This window comes from Leucoraja erinacea, chromosome 36, assembly GCF_028641065.1.
Source record: "Leucoraja erinacea ecotype New England chromosome 36, Leri_hhj_1, whole genome shotgun sequence".
NCBI lineage: Eukaryota > Metazoa > Chordata > Chondrichthyes > Rajiformes > Rajidae > Leucoraja > Leucoraja erinaceus.
In genome coordinates, this window is record NC_073412.1 from 5,219,521 (window position 1) to 5,244,816 (window position 25,296).

The 25,296-nt window shown below is 47.1% G+C and overlaps 1 protein-coding gene across 2 annotated transcripts; it reads right to left on the reverse strand.

Moving 5' to 3' along the window:
• Window positions 1-4,974: 4,974 nt before the first annotated feature.
• On the reverse strand, window positions 4,975-24,079 carry LOC129713480 (pro-neuregulin-4, membrane-bound isoform-like). Of its 2 annotated transcripts, none has more exons than XM_055662532.1 (5): window positions 23,618-24,079; window positions 20,560-20,604; window positions 14,888-14,975; window positions 11,205-11,360; window positions 4,975-7,182 (listed from the first exon to the last, which is right to left on the reverse strand). In XM_055662532.1, exons 2-5 carry the CDS (start codon window positions 20,570-20,572, stop codon window positions 7,098-7,100), a joined length of 342 nt encoding a protein of 113 aa, XP_055518507.1. In that variant the 5' UTR covers window positions 20,573-20,604; window positions 23,618-24,079; the 3' UTR covers window positions 4,975-7,097. The 2 variants fall into 2 exon arrangements, with proteins under 2 accessions (XP_055518507.1, XP_055518508.1); XM_055662533.1 differs by lacking the exon at window positions 23,618-24,079 and adding an exon at window positions 23,248-23,548.
• Between the last annotated feature and the right edge of the window lie 1,217 nt (window positions 24,080-25,296).

The window sequence follows — 25,296 nt, forward strand, 5'->3', positions numbered from 1 at the left end:
TCCAATGATTGCTTTATGACCTCGCTGAATGAAAGCAATGCAAAGGAGCTGTGGGACGTGGGATAGGAAAGACATGTTAACGTCGGACAATAACGATCAGTCGATTCTTGGCTGTATCGCCAAGTTGCCCTGGTCTGTTTGGCGTCGGTAATGCCCCTGTCCCACTTAGGAAACCTGAACTGGAGACTTTGCGCCCCACCCAAGGTTTCCGTGCAGTTCCCGGAGGTTGCAGGTAGTGGAAGCAGGTAGCGAGACTGACAAAAACCTAAGTGGGACAGGGGCATAAGGCTTCAGTCAACCGAAACTGGGCACGGTAGTGAAATACATTAGAACCACGATTTAATACTGACCATGGATGCTCAGTGCATGCAGATTGCACATTCTGTGCCCTGATTCCCATGTTCACCCATAAAACCAGGCCCTTCGGCCCAACTTGCCCTGCCACGTCTATACTAGTCTGCCTGCATTTGGCCCATGTCCCTCTAAACACCAGGAGAGTAGCTGAAGGTTCCCCTCAAGGGTCCAAGGCTGTGGCAGAGGCTGTGGTAGACACAAAATGCTGGAGAAACTCAGCGGGTGAGGCAGCATCTATGGAGAGATCATGGCTGATCATCCACAATCAGTAACCCGTGCCTGCCTTCTCCCCATATCCCTTGATTCCGCTAGCCCCTAGAGCTCTATCTAACTCTTTTAAATTAATCCAGTGAAGTGGCCTCTACTGCCTTCCGTGGCAGAGACTTCCACAAATTCATGGCGTTTCAGAATGGGAGCCATCTTCAAGAGAGAGTTAGATTTAGCTCTTGGGGCAAAGAGAATCAAGGGATATATGGGGAGAAAAGCTGGAACGGGGTACTGATTTTGGATGATCAACCATGATCATATTGAATGGCGGTGCTGTCTCGAAGGGCTGAATGGCCTACTCCTGCACCTATTTTCTATGTTTCAGACTGATGTCTGTCTAAACCCATGTATGTGATCAGAGTGCATCAGTGTGCGCTTGGCATGTGTGTGTCCATGCAGGTGTGTGCCCATCATCTTGGAAACATAGGCACAAAATGCTGGAGTGACTCAGCGGGACAGGCAGCATCTCTGGAGAGAAGGAATGGGTGACGTTTCGGGTTGAGTCCCTTCAGGCCCTCAGTCTGAAGATGGGCCTCGACCAGAAACGTCACCTATTCCCTCTCTCCAGAGATGCTGCCTGTCCCACTGAGTCACCCCAGCGATTTGTGTCCCATCTTCGATGTAAACCAGCATCTGCAGTTCCTTCCTACACACCTTGGAAACATTCATCCCTCTCCCTCCCAAGACCGCACAGTGCATGCAGAGCACTCTGTGTTAAAAAGGAAACGCAAAGGAGAATCTTCCACGCCACGGAACTGGAGAGGAACCGACTGTTTGCCCTGCGATCCCTTCTACAATCTGGTCGCAGGTGGAGGTGTGCTGTGATGGGTTAACTGCTGCGTTTGTGCAGGTGTGACCACTTGGTTGTTGCACGAGGGATCAGTTATCTGAATTGGAAGAACTTTGTTTCCTGTAATTAAAGTTTCTAATTATATTAATTAACTTTCTTTTATAACAGTGAAAGATCTAAACTAAATGCATGCAAACTGACAATTTATCACTGCCTTTTCTCGCTGTATAAAATTGCATACTGGTGTCAGCGAAAGAATATGATTACTTCCCAAAAATAAGAAAAATAGATTCACTTCTCCGTGGATTGTCACCTTGTCGTGGTTGAGGTCCTGAGATCCTGAGAGCGATGCTGTCTGGAGCGATGCTCCTGGTAGGGCCACCCATGGCGGTAAGGTCGAGGGGGAGTTCTGGTCTCTGACAAAGATCCAATCCAACCAAGACCTCAACGGTGGAACAGGCGGAGGACGATGGCTGACCTTAGTGGAGCGTCACAACGGCTGGGAAGGCGGATGAAGGGTCTCCGGTCGTCTTGGACTCCACGCCACTGGATCCTGACCCAGATCTGTCAAGGACCGTGGGGTGGCTGTCTGTGCACCAGTCTCCCCACGTATTCTTGGAGGCTTGTGTTCACTGGAGTTTAGAAGAATGAGGGGATATCTTATAGAAACATATAAAATTATAAAAGGACTGGACAAGCTAGATGCAGGAAAAATGATCCCAATCTTGGGCAAGTCCAGAACCAGGGGCCACACACAGTCTTAGAATAAAGGGGAGGTCATTTAAGACTGAGGTGAGAAAATACTTTTTCAGTTGTGAATTTATGGAATTCCCTGCCACAGAGGGCAGTGGAGGCCAAGTCACTGGATGGATTTAAGGGAGAGTTAGATAGAGCTTTAGGTGCTAGTGGAGTCAAGGGATATGGGGAGAAGGCAGGCACGGGTTATTGATTGATTGGGGATGATCGCAATGAATGGCGGTGCTGGCTCGAAGGGCCGAATGGCCTCCTCCTGCACCTATTTTCTTAGTTTCTATGTTAAACAAAGTCACGCACATGTAGGGAATAGCACCCTGGAGACACCCATGTTCAGCCATGACCGAAGAAGATTCACATACACTGATAGAATTAGTGATAAACCCGGAGGAAAGAACTGCAGACCCTGGTTTAAATCGACAAAGAAGGGTCCTGACCCGAAACGTCGCCTATTCCTTTTGGATCTTCCAGAGATGTTGTCTGTCCTGCTGGGTTACTCCAGCTTATTTTGTGTCTATCTTTCGTGATAAATCCTGCAGTGCAGTTTGCATGTGAGAAGGAATAGTTTACGTAAAGGTCGGTCGAGTTTGCTGGAGAATTTGCTCTTTTCACAGGCTGATTATTTACAGTGGGAACTAGTCTGTGCAATAGGAAGTCTGGATTTTATCAACAGAGTATGTATGAGCAGGGAAGTCATGCTTTATATAGAGCATTAGCTCAGCATCAACTGCGATATTGTTGAATTCTAATGGCCATTTTATAGGCAAGATGTAAAAGGCGTTAAAGAGGGTCCAGAAATGATTTACAAAAGAAAAGACTAGACTTCGATTTGATGGACATTTATCACCTGCTGGAAGATGTGGATGTGGGGGATAATGGGAGACTTGAGCTAAACACAGAGCTGAGGGAATCAGTGGGTCAGGCAGCTGCTGTGGAGAGAGTGGACCGGATTTGTGTGTATGTGTGTTACGATTGTGTTTATAATTTGTTTGGTTGTTTTGTTGTTTGTCTTTTGCACAAAAGTCCGCGAGCATTGCCACTTTCATTTCACTGCACATCTCGTATGTGTATGTGACAAATAAACTTGACTTGACTTGGCGTGACTTGACATGCCTTTTCGAGTCTAGACACAGAAATGGGGTAACTCAGCGGGGGGACAGGCAGCATCTCTGGAGAGAAGGAATGAATGGGTGACGTTTCGGGTCTTCTTCAGACCCTGAAACGTCACCCATTCCTTCTCTCCAGAGTTGCTGCCTGTCCCGCTGAGTCTCTCCAGCATTTTGTGTCTTGTCTTTGGTTTAAACCAGCATCTGCAATTCCTTCCTACACCTTTTCGGGGTCTGGACCCGACTTCAGACTGATTGGTGTCGGGGGAAGCAATCGAAGGTACACACAAATGCTGGAGAAACTCAGCGGGTGAGGCAGCATCTATGGAGTGAAGGAAATAGGCAACGTTTCGGGCCGAAACCCAAGGAAATAGGTAACGTTTTGGATTTCGACCCGAAACGTTGGCTATTTTTGGGCTCCATAGATGCTGCTGCACCCGGTAAGTTTCTCGAAACCCAAGGTTTCGACCTTCGATTTTGCCTATCTGCAGTTCGCTTCATGAACACCTCCCGCTGCACCCGCTTGCAATCGGCCACATTTTTGTGTACCTTTTAGATTTTCTCTTTTCTGCGAATGGAATCAAGGGATATCCCGATGCGGCTGTCACTCTACTGATTTTGGTGATCGATGGGCCGAATGGCCAACTCCTGCACCCCCCCCCCCCCCCCAAGTCTACTTATTATTCATTTATTCAACTCATCCTTTGTCGCTCTCCCTCAGGGAGATGCTTCACACATTGAAACCCTGTCTGTACACAGAGAGTGACAATGAATCTCTGGAATCTCTCTGAATCTGAGGGTAGTTTGAGGGCCACAGTTTTGTCTATATTTAGATTTGTTAGATTGTGGCCCTTCTGGCTAAGGGGATCAAGGGATATGGGGAGAAAGCAGGTACGGGATACTGAGGTGGATGATCAGCCATGATCATATTGAATGGCGGTGCAGGCTCGAAGGGCCGAATGGCCTACTCCTGCACCTAATTCCTATGTTTTCATGTCTCCTTTGTCATCTCCACATATCTATCCTTTAACCCTCTCCCTCATAATTTTCCCATTGAAACCCTTTTCACCACAGAGGGCCACATCTCTGGAACTCTCTCTTAAATATAGCCAATGAACTGTGGCCTATATTTACCTTCTGTGGCAGAGAATTCCACTAGGGGATCAGATTGGAGATTCAGGCAGGTTCATACTGAGTTTATGATCAGCCATGATCATATTGAATGGCGGTGCAGGCTCGAAGGGCCGAATGGCCTACTCCTGCACCTAATTTCTATGTTTCTATGAATACATGGAGTTCCGGAGTAGCTCAGCGTCATCCCAGGATGACATTGTTTTAGGGAACGCTTCAGTTCGGGACCCTTCCTCAGACTGATTCAATCTGAAGAAGGCCCCCAACCCAAAACGTCACCTATCCACGTTCTCCTCAGATGCTGCCTGACCAGCTGAGTTACTCCAGCACTCTTCTTGTGTCTTCTTGTGTAAACATACATAGTTATAGAGATACAGCAGGGAAACAGGTCGGCAGGATCTATCACTCACCTGGACATTACGGGCAATTTACCGTGGCCATTTAATTTACCATCGCACATCTTTGGGCTGGGGAAGAAACTGGAACACCTGGAGGAAATCCACGCGGTCACAGGGAGAACATGGAAACTCCACACAGACAGCAACTTGCAAAGATATTCAAAGAGGAAACCGACACTGTACACGGTATGATTTTATATACTGCAGATGCACCAAACTACGTCGAATGTTTGATTTTTTTTGCAAAACATACTGTTCCTTTATTTCGGAAAACGAGTGTTATGGAATTTAAAATATATTCGCAAGCATCTGGAAGCGTTCATGGTGGAGTTGCATTCATCAAAATGATACTACGTGCTGGAGTCGAGCCCTGTAAAGTCACGGGTTCCATGTTCTCCAGAGATGCTGCCTGACCTGCAGCAGGTGACCCCGGCAATGTGTGTCCTTTTGAAGTGCAGTGATGCAAGCAAGCTTGGGTGCAAAATGCTGGAGTAACTCAGCGGGACAGTCAGAATCTCTGGATGGATGGAACGGGTGACGTTTCAGGTCGAGACCCGTCTTCTGACTGAGAGTGGCAGTGTTAAACATGTTGTGGGAAGCCCAATTACTTCCAAGCAGTAATCCATACAATTTAGATGGGAGGGGAATCTGGTTGAATAGTCCACCAGACTCACCCTTTCAGGCCCCAGTGTTACTTTGAGGTATGTATGTAGGAAGGAACTGCAGATGCTGGTTTATACCAAAGATAGGCACAACACAAGGGGTCACAGTTTAAGGATAAGGGGGAAATCTTTTAGGACCGAGATGAGGAAAACATTTTACTCACAGAGAGTGGTGAATCTGTGGAAATCTCTGCCACAGAAGGTAGTTGAGGCCAGGTTACACAAAAAAGCTGGAGAAACTCAGCGGGTGCAGCAGCATCTATGGAGCGAAGGAAATAGGCAACGTTTCGGGCCGAAACCTTCTTCAGACTGGGTAGGTAGTTGAGGCCAGTTCATTGGCTATATTTAAGAGGGAGTTAGATGTGTCCCTTGTGGCTAAAGAGATCAGGGGGTATGGAGAGAAGGCAGGTACAGGATACTGAGTTGGATGATCAGCCATGATCATATTGAATGGCGGTGCAGGCTCGAAGGGCTGAATGGCCTACTCCTGCACCTATTTTCTATGTTTCTAAAATGCTGGAGTAACTCAGCGGGGCAGGCAGCATCTATGGAGAGATGGAATGGGTGACATTTAGGGCTGAGACCCTTTTTCAGGCTGAGAGTCTGGGGGGTTGGGAGGGAAGTCACAAAGAGATAAGGAAGGGTAAGGTGTGAAAACACATCAAAGGAGATGGGGAATCAAGGAAAATGTGGAATAGATCATTGGTAGCGAGGAGAAGGAGATAACGAAGCATACAGAGATAAAATTTAATCGGGGACAGTCAGACTGGTCGGAGAACTAGGAAGGGGGAGGGATGGAGAGAGAGGAAAAGCAAGGGTTCCCTTAACGTAGCCCGGATTCTGTGGGTAACGAAGGAGCAGAGCTGCAAGGAACCAAAGGTGGACACAAAATGCTGGAGTAACTCAGCGGGTCAGGGAGCATCTCTGGAGAAAATGGATAGGTAACATGTTGGGTCCAGACATTTCTTCAGACTGATTGTAGTAGGGAATATACCAAAGATAGTGCCAAAAAAACAAACTACTAGAGGGACTGTATCAGTCTGACGAGGGGTCAGATCGAGAACGTCGCTTGTCCATTTTCCTCCACAGATGCTACCCGGCCCGCTGAGTTTTTATTTTTCAGCTCAAAATTCCAGCATGTGCAGTCTCTCGTATCTCCTATTGCAGCCTTGGCATTTAGTCCATCCTCGAAGCGTTCTTGCGTTTGTTCTTGTGCCACGGCTTTGGAGATGAGCTATTTTCAGTCGAACGTCCCCATGTGGACTTAAAAATTGATTGCTGAATGGATGAATCTGAGGATGGACAAAAATGCTGGAGAAACTCAGCGGGTGCAGCAGCATCTATGGAGCGAGGGAAATAGGCAACGTTTCGGGCCGACACCCTTCTTCAGACTAGCTTCAATCTGAGGATCTGTGCTTTAAACGGAAAGGTCCGGGGAGGAAATTCCCTCTGATCCACAGGGAGCGTTGGTTGACTGGGTGTCTGGAGCTGTATGTGTGTGTGTGTGAGTGAGTGGGTATGCGCGTTTTAATGCCGTGTGTATTCAGACTGCAGCTCGTCCTTTAGTAATCTCGGCCATGAGTTTATTGTTTATTTGGCTCGACGGCCCCTGTCGTGCTTCCACGGAGGCGAATGTCTACCCGATGTCGATGCTTCTGTGTCGGGCCACGACCTGGTACAAACTCCGGCGCTGCTTCTTCCTCCTCTTCTGCCTCTGTTTCCTGAAACACAAACGCCCAGAGTAACCAAAGAGCCGCACTCACTGTACCTGCACAATGGATAGTTTTAACCATATACCAATTACAGCACGGAAACAGACCATCTCGGCCCTTCTAGTCCGTGCCGAACACTTACTCTCACCTAGTCCCATCTACCTGCACTCACACCATAACCCTCCATTCCTTTCCCGTCCATATACCTATCCAATTTATTTTTAAATGATAAAATCAAACCTGCCTCCGCCACTTCCACTGGAAGCTCATTCCACACAGCTACCACTCTCTGAGTGAAAAAGTGGACCCCCTCATGCTACCCCTAAAGATTCTGAGTCAGATTCAAGTTTAATTGTCATTGTCAGTGTACAGTACAGAGACAACGAAATGCATTATGGTATGTTCGCTTTCATAACTAAACTTCTGTCCCTTAATTTTCAAGTCATGTCCTCTTGTTTGAATCTTCCCTACTCTCAGTGGAAAAAGCTTATCCACGTCAACTCTGTCTATCCCTCTCATCATTTTAAAGACCTCTATCAAGTCCCCCCTTAAACTTCTGCGCTCCAAAGAATAAAGACCTAACTTGTTCAACCTTTCTCTGTAACTTAGATGCTGAAACCCAGGCAACATTCTAGTAAAGGCAGAGAGTGAAAGATTCTTGACTAGTACGGGTGTCAGGGGTAATGGGGAGAAGGCAGGAGAATGGTGTTGGAAGGACGAGTTAGATCAGCCATGATTGAATGGCGGAGTAAACTTGATGGGCCAAATGGCCTAATTCTGTTCCTATCACCTATACATGGGGGGTTGGGTGGAATGGAGGGGAGGGGAGACTCGGTTCAGGAACCACACCTTAGTTCTCCGACCATTTTCACTGTCCTGATTAATTTTACTGCCTGTCACGTCCTTGTCACCTCTTTGGCCCACCCCACCGAGTCCATGCCGACCATCGATCGCCTGTTCTCGCTAGTTCTGTGATTCCACTTTCTCATCTACTCCCTGCATATTTGGGGCAATTTACAGAGGCCAAATAACCTAAGAACCTGCACGTCTTTGGGTGTGGAAGGAAATCGGAGACCTCGCCCGTCGCAGGGAGAACGTGCAAACTCCACACAGACGGCACCCAAAGTCAGCATCGCTGGCAAAGTGAGGCAGCAGCTCTACAACCTGTGGCACTGGAATGGAGAGACCAGAACTGCACACAATTGTCCAAAGTATTGTGAGCTTGCTGTGAACAACCTGGATGTACTGCTCCCTATAAGTGATTACACCATACAGTGTGGAAAAGGCCCTTCTGCCCAACTTGCCCGTGTCGACCAACACGCCCCAACTTCCTAGGTTTGGCCCATATCCTCCTGAACCTCTCCGATTCATGTACCAGTCTAAATGCTTCAAGAGTACCAGCCTCCTCTGACAGCTCGTTCCAGACACCTGTAAAAAATGTTACCCCTCAGGTTCCTCTTAAATCTTTCGCTCCTCACCTTAAATGTAAATGGATTTATTTATTGAAATCATATTCTATGTCGCTCTTCCAGGGAGATGCTAACTGCATTTTGTTGTCTCTGTACTGTACACTGACAATGACAATTAAAGTTGAATCTGAATCTGATCTAAACCCATGTCCTCTCATTCTCCATTCCTCTGGGCGAAAGACTCTGTGCGTTTTGCCTTAGGTGTTCCTCTCATGATTTCGAGCACCTCTATAAGATCATCCTTCATCCTCCTGCGCTGCAAGGAATAAAGTCGCAGTCTGCTCAACCGCAGGCCCTCGATCGAGTCTTGCCGACATCCTCGTAAATCAACATCACTGTGTTTTATTTTGATAAGCCAGCCTTTATCTGGAGATCTTGAGAGGCACATTAGGAATATACATCCTGTTGTACACCCAGATGAACAGATTACGAAGGGCAAAATACCAGCCAAAGTTGTAATTTTGTGTCCAGCGAAATGTGTCTGCCCCATATCTGCATGATCTAACATGGACAACTGGAGCTACATGTGGAGGTGGAGGAGAGTTGGTAACACATTTATCACCTCAGCAAATGTTTCTTGCCTTTGGAAGATCTGGAAGATGATTAAAGATCAAGGCAGATTGTTTTTCCTCATTTCTTGCACTTCCTTGATTTTGACTGAGGCCATTTAAGTTCATAAGTCACAGGAGCACAGAATTAGACCATTCGGCCCATCGAGTCTACTCCGCCATTCAAGCATGGCTGATCTACCTCTCCATACTCAACCCCATTCTCCAGCTTTCTCGCCATAACCTTTGACGCCCTTACTAATCAAGAACCTGTCAATCTCCGCTTTTCAAAATACACACTGACTTGGACTTCACAGCAATGAATTCCACAGGTTCACCATCCTCTGACTAAAGAAATTCCACCTCGTCTCCTATCCAAAGGCACAGAACCTGCCTCCACCGCCCTCTGAGGCAGAGAATTCCACAGACCTTTAACCCGATTCTGTTAACCCGATTTCTCCACCAGACACCTTCACCAATTTAGCGGCTAGTTAACATGCCAGCATGTCTTATTTATGTAAGGGGATCTGGGCAGCACCTGGAGGAGACACCTAGGCAGGTACATAGATAGGAAAGGTTTAGAGGGATATAGGCCAAACACAGGCAAATGGGACCAGCTTAGATGGGGCATCTTGGTTGGTATGGATGAGTTAAGGGCCTGTCTCACTGTACGAGCTAATTCAAGAGTTCTCCCGGGTTTCCCCTGATTCGAACTCGGAGATTTACGGTAATGGCCGCTCGTAGGTACTCGGGGCTCTCGTGGACATTTTTCAACATGTTGAAAAATCTTCACGAGTCTTCATGAGCTGACCGCGTTTCCCGGGTACCTGCCGTTAGCGTTACGAGCCGCTAAGAGACGTCCCGAGCTCCGACGTACCCGCTACGTACATTCTCCGTGCTTACCACGAGTTTTATATTTTGTTTAAACTCGGGAGAGCTCTTGAATTACCTCGTACAGTGGGACAGCCCCTTTAAGCTGAAGTGCCTGTTTCCACGTTGTTTAACTGAGGCTGACAGATTCTTGATTAGAACGGGTGTCGGGTTATTGGGGAGGAGGCAGGAGAATGGGATTTGGAGGCAGTGATCATGGTTGAATGGCGGAGTAGACTCGAAGGGCCGAATGGCCTAATTCTGCTCCTTGAACTGATGAACTCTATGACGTGGTCATGCAGAAAACACTTAATGTAGACCATAGAAACATAGACAATAGGTGCAGGAGTAGAGGCCATTCGGCCCTTCGAGTTTGCACCGCCATTCGATATGATCATGGCTTATCATCCAACTCAGTTCCAGGACAAGGGGTCACAGCTTAAGGATAAGGGGGAAATCCTTTAAAACCGAGATGAGAAGAACTTTTTTCACACAGAGAGTGGTGAATCTCTGGAACACTCTGCCACAGAGGGTAGTCGAGGCCAGTTCATTGGCTGTATTTAAGAGGGAGCTAGATGTGGCCCTCGTGGCTAAGGGGATCAGAGGGTATGGAGAGAAGGCAGGTACGGGATACTGAGTTGGATGATCAGCCATGATCATATTGAATGGCGGTGCAGGCTCGAAGGGCCGAATGGCCTACTCCTGCACCTAATTTCTATGTTTCTATGTATCCCATCCCTGCCTTCTCTCCATACTCCCCGATCCCTTTAGCCACAAGGGCCACATCTAACTCCCTCTTAAATATAGCCAATGAACTGTGTGGCCTCAACTACCTTCTGTGGCAGAGAATTCCACAGATCAGATTCAGATTCAGATTCAATTTTAATTGTCATTGTCAGTGTACAGTACAGAGACAACAAAATGCAGAGATTCACCACTCTCTGTGTAAATCACACACACACAGATTGTTGGACATGAGAGAAAGCTGCACTACCTGCTGCACCACTTGCAAGCAGAACAACGTGGGGCCTATGTTGTCCCTCTTTCCCCTCCTCCCCCTCCTCCCCGGCCCCCCCCTCGCTTGTTCCCCACCCCCCCCCCCCCCGGAGAAGTCAGATGGACGGCTGTAATTCAAGTGGCTCACCGGCAGTAGCAGTAGGTTCGGCCCGTGATCGCAAGTAACACGACCAGCAGGGTCACCACAATGAGAATGACCAGCAACAAGCTGACGGTCCTCTCCGGCTGCTGGCTGAGCAGCACAAACTCCTGGCATCGGTTGCCTTTGAAACTGTTGTTACACCTGTACGAGATAAGAGGGAAACCTGGTCACACAAGAGGGAGATTGTGCTTGGATAGCTGGCAATAGTCAGAAATATCCCACACAGTAACGTTTGCAGATTCACCTCTCTGCGGTTTGATCCCACCATCCAATATACTCCTACCAAGAGAAAGGTAGAAGGACAAAAAAAAATCCATCAGAGTGCTTGTAAAGAAGTAAAGAAGTATCCCACTTCTGACACCATGTAAAGAAGTCTCAACAACTCATTGTCTTAACTATAGTTTTATTAACTGTTCACATCATTACTATTCTAGCTGTACGTGGTCTGTCACCAGAGCTAGAGAGAGAGACACAAGGGAGGGAGCATGCAATTATACACCTAATAAGGGGAGTGGTTAAGGGTGGTGAGGTCACTATGTTAAAGGCACATGCACTAGCCATCTACAGTGCTGTAACCCTCTTTCATCTTAGAGATACACAGTGGAAACAGGCCCTTCGGCCCACGGAGTCCATACTGTCCGTTGATATGTTATCCCCACTTTCGCATCCACTCCCTACACACTAGGGGGACATTTGCAAAGCCAATGAACGCACAAACCTGCACGTCCTTGTAGTGTGGGAGGAAACTGGAGCACCCGGAGGAAACCCACGCAGTCACAGGGAGAACGGGCAAACTCCGCACAGACAGCACCCTCTCTTAAGGTCATAAGTAATAGCAATCAAATTAGGCCATTAGGCCCATCAAGTCTACGCCATTCAATCATGGCTGATCCATCTCCATCCTAACCCCATTCTCCTGCCTTCTACCCATAACCTCTGACACCTGTACTAATCAAGAATCTATCTCTGCCTTAAATATGTCCACTGACTTGCCACAATACCTGTACACTCTGGAGTTTAGAAGGATGAGAGGGAATCTCTTTGAAACATATAAGATTGTTAAGGGTTTGGACACGCTAGAGGCAGGAAACATGTCCCCGATGTTGGGGGAGTCCAGGGCCACAGTTTAAGAATAAGGAGTAAGCCATTTGGAACGGAGACGAGGAAACACTTTTTCTCCCAGAGAGTGGTGAGTCTGTGGAATTCTCTGCCTCAGAGGGCGGTGGAGGCCGGTTCTCTGGATGTTTTCAGGAGAGAGCTAGATAGGGCTCTTAAAAATAGCAGAGTTAGGGGATATGGGGAGAAGGCAGGAACGGGGTACTGATTGGGGATGATCAGCCATGAACACATTGAATGGCGGTGCTAGCTCGAAGGCCGAATGGCCTACTCCTACACCTATTGTTTATTGTCTATTGTCTATTACTCCACAGCTCTCTGTGGCAAAGAATTCCACAGATTCACCATCCTCTGACGAAAAATAAATTTCTCCTCCTCTCCTTCCTAAAGGAACGTCCTTTAATTCTGTGTCTGTGACCTCTAGTCCTAGACTCTCCCACAAGTGGAAACATCCTCTCCACATCCACTATTCTGTGTGTTGCAATTAGGTACCCCGCCTCTTTCTCGGAAACTCTAGCGAGTGAATGCCCAGTGCCGACAAATGCTCATCATAGGCTAACCTACTCATTCCTCAAAGAACGGTGGAGGTAAAGCCGTTGAATATTTTAAAGGCGGTTAGATTATTTCTCAATAAACAAGGAAGCGTACGATCGTAGGAATATGGGGTTTTAGAAGGAACTGCAGATGCTGGAAAATCGAAGGTAGACAAAAATGTTGGAGAAACTCAGCGGGTGCAGCAGCATCTATGGAGCGAAGGAAATAGGCAACGTTTCAGGCCAAAACCCAAAGGAAATAGGCAACGTTTCGGTTCGAAACCCGAAGGGTTTCGGGCCGAAACGTTACCTATTTCCTTCACTCCATAGATGCTGCTGCACCCGCTGAGTTTCTCCAGCACTTTTGACTACCGTAGGAATATGGAGTTTGGCTTGGAATAAAAGAGAGAGAAGCAGATGTGGGAATATTGAGCAAAATACGGAGTGCGGGAGGAGACCAGCGGGTCAGGCAGCATCTGTGGAGGGAATAGACAGACGATGTCTCGGGTCGGGATCCATCTTCAGACTCTAGAAACATAGAAACATAGAACATAGAAATTAGGTGCAGGAGTAGGCCATTCGGCCCTTTGAGCCTGCACCGCCATTCAATATGATCATGGCTGATCATCCAACTCAGTATCCCGTACCTGCCTTCTCTCCATACCCCCTGATCCCCTTAGCCACAAGGGCCACAGTGAGATCAGCTGTGATCTTATTGACCAAGGACTCAGCTTGAGGGCAGACTGGCCAACTCCTGCTCGTGATTCATATGTTTCCATAACCTGAATGAGACAGAAAAGACTCACCAGGAGGCCATTCAGCCCTTTGAACCTATTCTATCCTATAGTTAGATAACAGCTGGTGTTTGCCTCGACATCTGTCTCCTCACTTCGGTTCAATTACAATTGATATCTTGACCCAAAGCACAATCTAACCAGTAGAAACCAGGAACTGCAGATGCTGGTTAATACACAAAAAGACCCAAAGTGCTGGGAGTGACTCAGCGGGTCAGGCAGCATCTCTAGAGAACGTGGATAGCTGATGTTTTGGATTGAGAACCTTTTTCAGACTGATTGAAGGGGAGAGGTGTGGTGGGGATGACAAAACGTTGCATTGTGTCTAACCATCTCAGTATTGAGATTTAATCACTAACCCTAATCCTACCCCTCACCCCTGAGTTTCAGCTTTCTGGAAAGCATGCATTCGAGAGGATAGGACCTGCGTTGCATGTAATGCACCCCACAGCTGAAACATAGAAACATAGAAGATAGATGCAGGAGTAGGCCATTCAGCCCTTCGAGCCAGCACCACCATTCAATATGATCACGGCTGATCATCCAGAATCAATACCCCGTTCCCACTTTCTCTCCATATCCCTTTGGAATCCCATAGTCTGTAGAATTCTCTGCCTCAGAACTTCAAGAGAAAGCTAGATAGGGCTCTTATAAATAGTGGAGTCAGGGGATATGGGGCGAAAGCAGGAACGGGGAACTGATTGGGGATGATCAGCCATGATCACATTGAATGGCGGTGCTGGTTCAAAGGGCCGAATGGCCTACTCCTGCACCTATTGTCTATGGTCTATTGTCCCTTGATTCTGTTAGCCCTAAGAGCTAAATCTGGTTGAATAGCTCAGCATAGAATTTCTCCCCCAGTCAAAAGCTGTCTGGAGTAAAACCAGGTGTACCCTCAATATGTGAATGAAGGAACTGCAGATGCTGGTTTACACCGAAGATTAGACACAAAATGCTGGCGGGCTCAATACCTCCAGTACTCAAGAACCTACAGTCAGTACACTGTGTGTGTCACTGACTCTTCCATTCTCTGTATCTGAAGCAGTCAATAGGATGAGGTGGTGGGAGAGGATTTCATGGAGCATAAATAGTGATCACGGAGAAAATCCACGCGCTCACGGGGAGAACGTGCAAACACCGTATAGACAGCGCCCGTGGTCGGGATTGAACCCAGGTCTCTGGCGCTGTAAGGCAGTAGCTCTACCGCTGCAAGAATGTGACTTACCAGCAGAATGGAGTGGATATTAGAATGTAGCAGGTGCCTCCATTAAAGCAGTAGGAATCGTAGCTATCTGGACAGAGTTCTCCATGTGCTATGAGGATTCAGAAAGAAGATCCAAAATTAGGGATTGGCATACAAACTGGTCCAAAAACAAACTATGCCACAAAGTACGTATTTTAGCTTTGGTTTCCACTGGCATTTTCAGTACATGCATGTATTTCTATTGCATCTGCTTTGTAGGTGTGGCACAGAGACACAGCTTGTAGAGCTGCTGCCTCACAGCTGCAGTAACCTGGGTTCGGTGCTGTCTGTGTGGAGTTTGCACGTCCTCCCTGTGACCGCCTCGGTTTTCTCTGGTTTGCTCTGGTTTCCTCCCACATCCCAAAAACGTGCGGTTAAATGGTATCTGTAGTTTTCTGAGTCATTCGTAACTGTCACTGTATGTCACTGTTTCATAGCAAAAGGATTTGAGTATAGGAGCAGGGAGGTTCTACTGCAGTTGTACAGGGTCTTGGTGAGACCACACCTGGAGTATTGCGTACAGTTTTGGTCTCCAAATCTGAGGAAGGACATTATTGCCATAGAGGGAGTGCAGAGAAGGTTCACCAGACTGATTCCTGGGATGTCAGGACTGTCTTATGAAGAAAAGACTGGATAGACTTGGTTTATACTCTCTAGAATTTAGGAGATTGAGAGGGGATCTTATAGAAACTTACAAAATTCTTAAGGGGTTGGACAGGCTAGATGCAGGAAGATTGTTCCTGATGTTGGGGAAGTCCAGGACAAGGGGTCACAGCTTAAGGATAAGGGGGAAATCCTTTAAAACCGAGATGAGGAGAACTTTTTTCACACAGAGTGGTGAATCTCTGGAACTCTCTGCCACAGAGGGTAGTTGAGGCCAGTTCATTGGCTATATTTAAGAGGGGGTTAGATGTGGCCCTTGTGGCTAAGGGGATCAGAGGGTATGGAGAGAAGGCAGGTACGGGATACTGAGTTGGATGATCAGCCATGATCATATTGAATGGCGGTGCAGGCTCGAAGGGCCGAATGGCCTACTCCTGCACCTAATTTCTATGTTTCTATGTTTCTATGTTGTTACTTGTGGGCGGAGCACCAAGGCAAATTCCTTGTATGTGAATACTTGGCCAATAAACTTACTTACTTACTGAGATGGACACAAAAAGCTGGAGTAACTCAGCGGGACAGGCAGCATCTCTGGAGAAAAGGAATAGGCGACTTTCCGGGCAGAGACCCTTCTTTAGACTGAGAGTCAGGAGGAAAGGGAAACAAGAGATATAGATGGTGATACAGAGAGATATAGAACCAAGAGGGAGTTAGATGTGGCCCTTGTGGCTAAAAGGATCAGGGGGTATGGAGAGAAGGCAGGTACAGGATACCGAGTTGGATGATCAGCCATGATCATATTGAATGGCGGTGCAGGCTCGAAGGGCCGAATGGCCTACTCCAGCACCTATTTTCTATGTTTCTATGTAAATGAATGAAAGATATGCAAAAAAGTAAAGCTGATCAAGGAAACAGGCCATTGTGGGGGCTAGGTGAAAATGAGTTACAGACAATGAGACAAATATGAAATATTTTGTCAATCAAATTTGACAAATATATCAAATATGAACTCCGTCCTGATATTGGGCTGGGCTTCTCGGATCTGTTTCCCTAAGTGGAGGTGTGTGGTGACTCGGAATTGGGAACTGCTTACGCACTGAAGTTAAGTGTGGTAGATATCGGATTGCCAAAGAGCCCAGTCTAGACAAGCTGGAAATGGGTAGAGTAATGGTGTGTTGTTGTATGTGGGTGACGCAGATCATGTTGATCACATGAGGCCCAAAGTGATGGAGGAACTCAGCTGGTCAGGCAGCATCTCTGGAGAACATGGGTAGGTGATATCTTGGGTCGGGACCGTTCTACGGACTGATTGCAGGGTGTGGTGGGGGGGAGGAAGGACAGTTCACAGAGTGCAGGGGCAGGTCAAAGTTTGGCAGGTCATAGGTGAAAACAGATGGTGTTTGATCCTGACTACGGGTGCTGTCTGCACAGTGTTTGTACGTTCTCCCCGTGACCTGCATGGGTTGTCTCCGAGATCTTCGGTTTCCTCCCACACTCAAAGACGTGCAGGTTTTGTAGGTTACCATATAATAACCATATAACAATTACAGCATGGAAACAGGCCATCTCGACCCTTCTAGTCCGTGCCGAACACGTATTCTCCCCTAGTCCCATACACCTGCGCTCAGACCATAACCTTCCATTCCCTTCCTGTCCATATAACTATCCAATTTATTTTTAAATGATAAAAACGAACCTTTAAATGATAAAAACAAACCTGACTTGGCTTGGTTATAAATGTAAATGTAAAATTGGTCCCGGTGTGTGTAAGGCAGTGTTAAGGTGCGGGGATCGCTGGCTGGTGCAGACTCGGTGGGGCCGAAGGGCCTGTTCACGCGCTGGATCTCTAAAACTAATACTGAAGAGCACTAAATCCGTTTGCTTAGCTTCAGAGCCTTGGGGTTCACTTTTCAATCCTTGAAGACTTCGGAGTTTGTGCTTTCCCGATCTGGACAGAGCAAGATCCCACAAGAAGCAGGCACAGTGAGCCATGGATAGCCGGCTGTAGAAGGTATATTGTCCAGCTCCCTGCAGGACTCCGTTCCCTCCTTTGTTAAGCACCCCATGTTTTACCCATTGCATCAACGAGTTGACAGGTCTTGATTTAATGTTTCACCTTAACCCAGAGTCTGTGGCAATGCAACACGGCTGATGTTGCATGCTCACAACCCACGCCCTTTTGACATTAGAGTCCTATAAATTATATATTCTGGCAGCATTTGCTTGCATCATCAAGTTCTTATGAATCAAGTGTACACGTATTTCTCTGTGGGGCCACATTTCCCTTCCAGTTTTAAATAGTTTCGTTTAGAGATACAGCGCGGAAACAGGCCCTTCAGCCCACCAAGTCCACGATCCCCGCACATTAACACTATCCCACACACACCGGGGACAATTTTTCAAAAACATTTATACCAAGCCAATTAGCCTACACACTTGTATGTCTTTGGGCTGTGGGGGGAAACCAGAGCACCTGGAGAAAACCCACGAGGTCCCGGGGAGAACGTACAAACTCCTTACTAACAGCACCCGTAGTCGGGATCGAACCCGGGTCTTTGGCGCTGTGAGGCAGCAACTCTGTGCCGCCCAATGTAACCAGTAGGGGTTACTGCTTGGAGGGTAGGTATAAGGTACAGAAGGACCATGGAGACCATGTCAATGAATTTAGAGATAGATAGGTTTGTGATTAGTTAAGGTGTCAGCGGTTATGGAGCGAAGGCAGGAGAATGGGCTTGAGAGGAGAAGATAGATCAGCCATGATTGAATGGCGGAGTAGACTTGATGGGCCGAATGGCCTAAGTCTGCTCCTATCACTTATGAACATGAACTGGTAGAGCTGCTGCCCCTCAGCTCCAGTTACCTATGTTTAACTTTGACTCAGTCTGCTGCCAGCGTGGAGTTTGCATGTTCTCATTGAGACACGCGTGGGTTTACTCCTGGTGCTCAGGTTTCCTACCACATCCCAAAGGTGGGCGGGTTGGAGGGTTAATTGATAGTTTAGCTTAGTTTAGTTCAGAGATACAGCGGGGAAACAGACCATTCGGCCCACCGGGTCCGCGCCGACCAGCGATCCCCGCACACTAACACTAACACTATCCTACACACACTGGGGACAATTTTTACATTTACACCAAGCCAATTAACCTACAAACCTGTACGTCCTTGGAGTGTGGGAGGAAACCGGAGATCTCTCGGAGAAAACCCAGGCAGGCCATGGGGAGAACGTGCAAACTCCGTACAGACAGCACCCGTAGTCGGGATCGAACCTGGGTCTCCGGCGCTGCATTCGCTGTAAGGCAGCAACTCTACCACTGCGCCAACACGATTGCCCAATTATACTATTATAGCTCCAATACTATATCCTGCACTCTGTGTATTTCCCCTTTTGCAATACCTGCTGTACTCATTTCAGGTATGATGTGCCTGGATCGGATCCAAAACCAAGGTTCGCACTGTATCCTGATGCATGTTTCACTAATAAGCCTTTACCCACACGATTTACATAAGGGTAACATGCCTCAAAGGTTATCATGGAAATGTCAAATTCATGCTACATGAGGTAACATGTTGGTGTGAGCAGAAGATTGGCTGGCTTGTGGGAATGAGAGAACAGACGTAATAGGTCTGTTTATAAGTTCACGTTCATAAGTCGTAGGAGCAGATTTAGGCCATTCGGCCCATTGCATCCACCCCACCACATGGCTGGTCTATCATTCCCTCTCAACCCCAATCTCCTGCCTTTTCCTCATATCCCTTGACACCCGTACTAATCACAAGTGTTAATCGCTGCCTTAAAATAGCCCTCCACAGCCTTCGGTGGCAAGGAATTCCATAGATTCACTACCCTCTGACTAAAGAAATTCCTCCTCGTCTCCTCTCTAAAGGTACATCCTTTTATTCGGAGTCTGTGCCCTCTGGTCCTAGATTCTCCCACTAGTGGAAACATGTTCTCCACATCCACTCTATCCAGGCCTTTCACTATTCGGTAAGTTTCAATGAGGCCCCCCCTTCCCCTCATCCTTCTAAACTCCAGCGAGTACAGGCCCAGTGCCTTCAAATGCTCATCATATGTTAACCTAATCATGCCTGGAATCATTCTCGTAAAACCTCCTCTGGACTCTCTTCAGCGCCAGCACATCCTTCCGCAGATACGGGGCCCAAAACTGCTCACAATACTCCAAATACCAGTCTGACCATCACCTTATAAAGCCTCAGCATCACAAACAAGTGGCAAGACAGTGCATCACAGTGATGTGGCAGTGACCTGGTTCATAGAAACATAGAAACATAGAAAATAGGTGCAGGAGGAGGCCATTCGGCCCTTCGAACCAGCACCGCCATTCATTGTGATCATGGCTGATCTTCCCCTATCAATAACCCGTGTCTGCCTTCTCCCCATATCCCTTGACTCCACTAGCCCCTAGAGCTCTATCTAACGCTCTTTTAAATCCATCCAGTGACTTGGCCTCTGTGGCAGGGAATTCCATAAATTCACAGCTCTGTGTGTGAAAAAGTTTTTTCTCACCTCAGTCTTAAATGACCTCCCCTTTATTCTAAGACTGTGGCTCCTCTGGTTCTGGACTCGTCCAACATTGGGACCATTTTTCCTGCATCTAGCTTGTCTAGTCCTTTTTATAATTGTATATGTTTCTATAAGATCCCCCCTCATCCTTCTAAACTCCAGTGAATACAAGCCTAGTCTTTTCAATCTTTCCTCAGATGACAGTCCCGCCATCCCAGGGATCAGTCTCGTGAACCTACGCTGCACTGCCTCAATCACAAGGATGTCCTTCCTCAAATTAGGAGAGCAAAACTGTACACAATACTCCAGATATGGTCTCACCAGAGCCCTATACAACTGCAGAAGAACCTCTTTACTCCTATACTGATATATATAGGAGACCAAAACAGTTCAAGAGAAGGAACGGATGATGCTTTCGGTTGAGACCCTTCTTCAGACCCCTCTCGACCCAAAACGTCACCCATTCCTCTCCAGAGATGCGGCTTGGCCCGTCGAGTTTCTGCAGCATTTTGTGTCTAACATTCCCTACCTGGTGTTCCCATATCACTGCAGTCCTTTCGAACCGAGATCTGACCTAAAAGGAATAAAAGCGTAATTTTAGTAGGTTTTCAGGAATGGGGGTTGGTGGCTTTTGCCATGTTGGGCGCATTATAGGAGCAGGTGGAGGTTCCACTGCAGTTGTACAGGGTCTTGGTAAGACCACACCTGGAGTATTGCGTACAGTTTTGGTCTCCTAATCTGAGGAAAGACATTCTTGCCATAGAGGGAGTAAAGAGAAGGTTCACCAGACTGATTCCTGTGATGTCAGGACTGGATAGACTGGAGAGGATAGACTCGGCTTGTACTCGCTAGAATTTAGAAGATTGAGGGGGGATCTTATAGAAACTTACAGAATTCTTAAGGGGTTGGACAGGCTAGATTCAGGAAGATTGTTCCTGATGTTGGGGAAGTTCAGGACAAGGGGTCACAGTTTAAGGATAAGGGGGAAATCCTTTAGGACCGAGATGAGAAAAACATTTTTTCACACAGACAGTGGTGAATCTCTGGAACTCTCTGCCACAGAAGGTAGTTGAGGCCAATTCTTTGGCTATATTTAAGAGGGAGTTAAATGTGTGGCTAAAGGGATCATGGGGCATGGAGAGAAGGCAGGTGCAGGATACTGAGTTGGATGATCAGCCATGATCGTATTGAATGGTGGTGCAGGCTCGAAGGGCCGAATGGCGTCTACTCCTGCAACTATTTTCTATGTTTCTATTAAATCAGCTGGTGACTGAAAGATGTTGATTTACAAAAAAAATACCCCGCGCGGGTGACGATTTAACGAAAGCTCGCCGACTGACAGCGACGGACTCTCTACATCAGAGGCACAGGCAACATCTGGTGGAAAATGCACGGGGAACGTTGAGCAAGGCTGAGTTCACCCCGTGGCCTGGGCAATAGAAACATCGAAACATAGACAATAGGTGCAGGAGTAGGCCATTCGGCCCTTCAAGCCAGCACCGCCATACTTCGTGATCATGGCTGATCATCCAAAATCAGTTTAAGAAGGAACTGCTGATGCTGGAAAATCGAAGGTAGACAAAAATGCTGGTGAAACTCAGCGGGTGCAGCAGCATCTATGGAGCGAAGAAAATAGGCAACGTTTTGGGCCGAAACCCTTCTTCAGAAAGATTGTGGAGATAGATCCAGGAGATGTTAAGTATAGTATGTTCATCCAGCCCTAACCTCAAGTTGTGACTTTAATTTTGTGTTAAACAAGTTAACTTTTTTTTTAATTCAATAAATGGAGACCACATTTTAGAAAATAATTCTGGTTTGTTAATGAATACAAATCTTATTTTTTCCAAATGCCTCAGTCATTTCCGTAATCCACTTTTTAATTGTGGGGGTTGCTGTTTTTTCCCAAATTTGCATTTATTTTTTAATAATTTTTTATTAGAGGCATCTGCATATCATAATCCAAACCAGTACAGACTTTGTTTAACGGTTACATATTAAATATCCAGGTTTCTAGGGACCCAGGTACCAAAGTAGCTGGGATCCTCCTTTTATCGGTTATATATTAACATTGCCTCTAATAATTTATTTATATTTATAGATAGAAAAAAAAGAAAGAAAGAAAGAGATTAGTAAAATAGAATAAACTATCAATAATACAACTTGGGAGATAGGTCCGTAGGTCAGAGAACATATCTAGTCCTGGGTTCAGGCTTGAGTCCGGCCTCCGAAATTTCCACAATTTAAGTATTGATTTATTTGCAGTTATTAAACTGTAATCAAGAAAGTGTCTCAGGCGGACTGGTTGGATTATTATACCAATTCAATTGTTTCCCAGCCACCACTACTACCGAGTAACTCCAGCAGCCATGGCAGGATTTGAACTCACATTTCCAGATTATTAGTTCAGGCAACACACAAAGTTTCGGAGCAACTTCAACAGGTCAGGCAACACCTGGGGAGGGAATGGACAGGCGACGTTTCGGATCGTGACCCTTCTTAAGATTGAAGCCACGATTCAGTCTGAAGAAAGGTCTCGACCCGACACGTCACCCATTCCTTCTCTCCAGAGATGCTGCCTGTCCCGCTGAGTTACTCCAGCATTTTGCATCCATCTCCCCTATATCCATCTATCACTCGCCAGACTTTGCCCCACTCCCACTCCCTTTTCCAGCTTTCTTCCCCTTCCTCCCCCTTTGAGGGCGGCACGGTGGCTCAGCGGTAGAGTTGCTGCCTCACTGCACCAGAGACCCGGTTCGATCCTGACAAAGGGTGCTGTCTGTACAGTGTTTGTACGTTTCCCCTGTGACCACGTGGGTTTTCTCCGGGCGCTCTGGTCACCTCCCACATTCCAAAGACGTGCCGTTCTGTAGGTTAATTGTGTTCTGTAAATTGTAAATTGTCCCTGGTGTGTAAGATAGGGATAGTACTAGTTTGCGGTGTGGGCCGAAGGGCCTGTTTCCACGTTGTATCTCTAAAGTCTAAAATCTATTGGGATCTTCTTCAGACTGATTTAATTTGGGTCCCGACCGGAAACATCGCCATCCATTTCCTCCACAGATGCTGCCTGACCCTTTGAGTTCCTCCAGCACTTTGCACTTTGCTCGTGATTCCAGTATCTGCAGTCTCTGGTCTCTCCTTCTGGATTACCAATATAGGCAACGTAACCCCTACCGTCCCCCTCTACCCCCCAGCAAGGACACAGGAGCTCTCGACTTACATGTAGTGCAGCCTGCTTCCTGCAATGGCTTCTCTGGGATCCTTTGAAGTCAGCTTGTGGCAGAATTCCTTCTCAGACGTGTCATCATTGCTGGAGCAGTGCGAATGGAAGTTGAGCTCTGGGCTGCTGAAATACTTTCTCCACACCTTTAATGGAACAATCTCAGGTTCCAAGCAGGACGAGCGGACCCTCAAACTAGGGGGGTGGTCTCAGTGTTGTTTGGGGTCCCTGAGTACACCACCTCCTTCTACAGAACCTCCTCGCTGTATATCTCACAGACCTCTCCCAGCCCGCTACACTTCCTCATTCGAGCACTGCCCAGATTGGCCGACGGCCCAGACACATCAGATCAATCAAATCAATTTCCTACCTTTCTCCCGTGAGAAGCGCTGAGATAACACCAGGCAGTGGCGGGGGAACTTCTCCTTGCGTACGACGTGCACAGCCTAAAGTTCTAGGACAACTTGTTCCATTTGATGTTATTTGATTGTGCACGCCGGGTTGATTGCATTCGTCGAAACAGGGCGGACCACGTGAAGGTTGCAATCACCCCCCGCGGGCGAACAAGCTCTGATGAACTGTAAAATTAACACCGTAAACTCAGCATGATCGGAATGTATATCCTGGGCTGAAATGTTTTGGAAATCTGTTTACAACGTGGTGAAAGGTCTCCTGATTGGGACATGCGTAACTAGTTTGTACAAGTAACAAAGCAGCCTGTTTAGGACAGGTTTGTGCAGTAACTTCAGTTCAACAAACTTGTTTGACTAACCCCACACACCTTCCTGCCGTGTCCCTCAAATACAGTATCTCTCTCTTTTCACAAAATGCTCCTAGTACGTTTAAAATTTCATTCACAGTTGCCGGGTTTTCCATTGAAACAGCTGCTGGGAGCAACAGTGTGTAGACCCCTCACACAGTATAACCCCCCACACACACACACACACACACATACATGGGCAGCACAGTGGAACAGCGGTAGAGTTGCTGCCTTAAGGGCCTGTCCCACTTCCACAACCTAATTCACAACCTTTTTTACTCGTGGACATTTTTCGTCATATTGAAAAAACGCCCCGACCTACCTGATGCCACGAGTACCTACGACCAGCATCGCGACCTACCTACGACCTCGTCACGACCATGCTGCGAGTATGAGTCAAGGGCAAACTCGGCAGAGGTCGTGGCAGTGGGACAGGCCCTTTACAGCGCCAGAGACTGGGTTAGATTCTGACTACGGGTGCTATAGAAATTACAGCTGTGTTTATACATAGTTCCCCCATTTCTGGGCATTATGATGTAATTTCTACACGATGAGGCCAAAATGTATAAAAATGGCCTTTATTAAAATCTAACAATGTGCACTTTAACCACACGTGATTTTTTTCTATTACAAATATCAAATTGTGGAGTACAGAGGCAAATAAATACATGATGGGTATTTGTCCCAAACATTATGGAGGGCACTGTATATCCTCTGGTTCTCAATTCCCCCACTCTGGGCAAGAGACTCTGTGCATCGATCTACCCGATCTATTCCTCTCATGATCTTTTCGCACCACCTCCTTCGTCCCAGCCTACTCAACATCACCCTGTAGCTCAGACTCTCGAGTCCTGGCAACATCCTCGTAAAATTTAACCACATATTTTTACACGCTCACTGCCTTTGACTTTAGTTCCAGGGGATATGTTCACAGTCTTAGAATAAACGGGAGGCCATTTAAGACTGAGGTGAGAAAAAAACTTTTTCACCCAGAGAGTGGTGAATTTGTGGAATTCCCTTCCACAGAGGGCAGTGGAGGCCAAATCACTGGATGGATTTAAGAGAGAGTTAGATAGAGCTCCAGGGGACTAGTGGAGTCAAGGGATATGGGGAGAAGGCAGGCGCGGGTTATTGATTGGGGAAGATCAGCCATGATCACAATGAATGGCGGTGCTGGCTTGAAGGGCCGAATGGCCTCCTCCTGCATCCATTGTCTATGTTTCTATGTATTGAATTACAGACAGGCAATGGGACACCTTGTGGGGGAAAGACATTCTATGTTTCTCTGA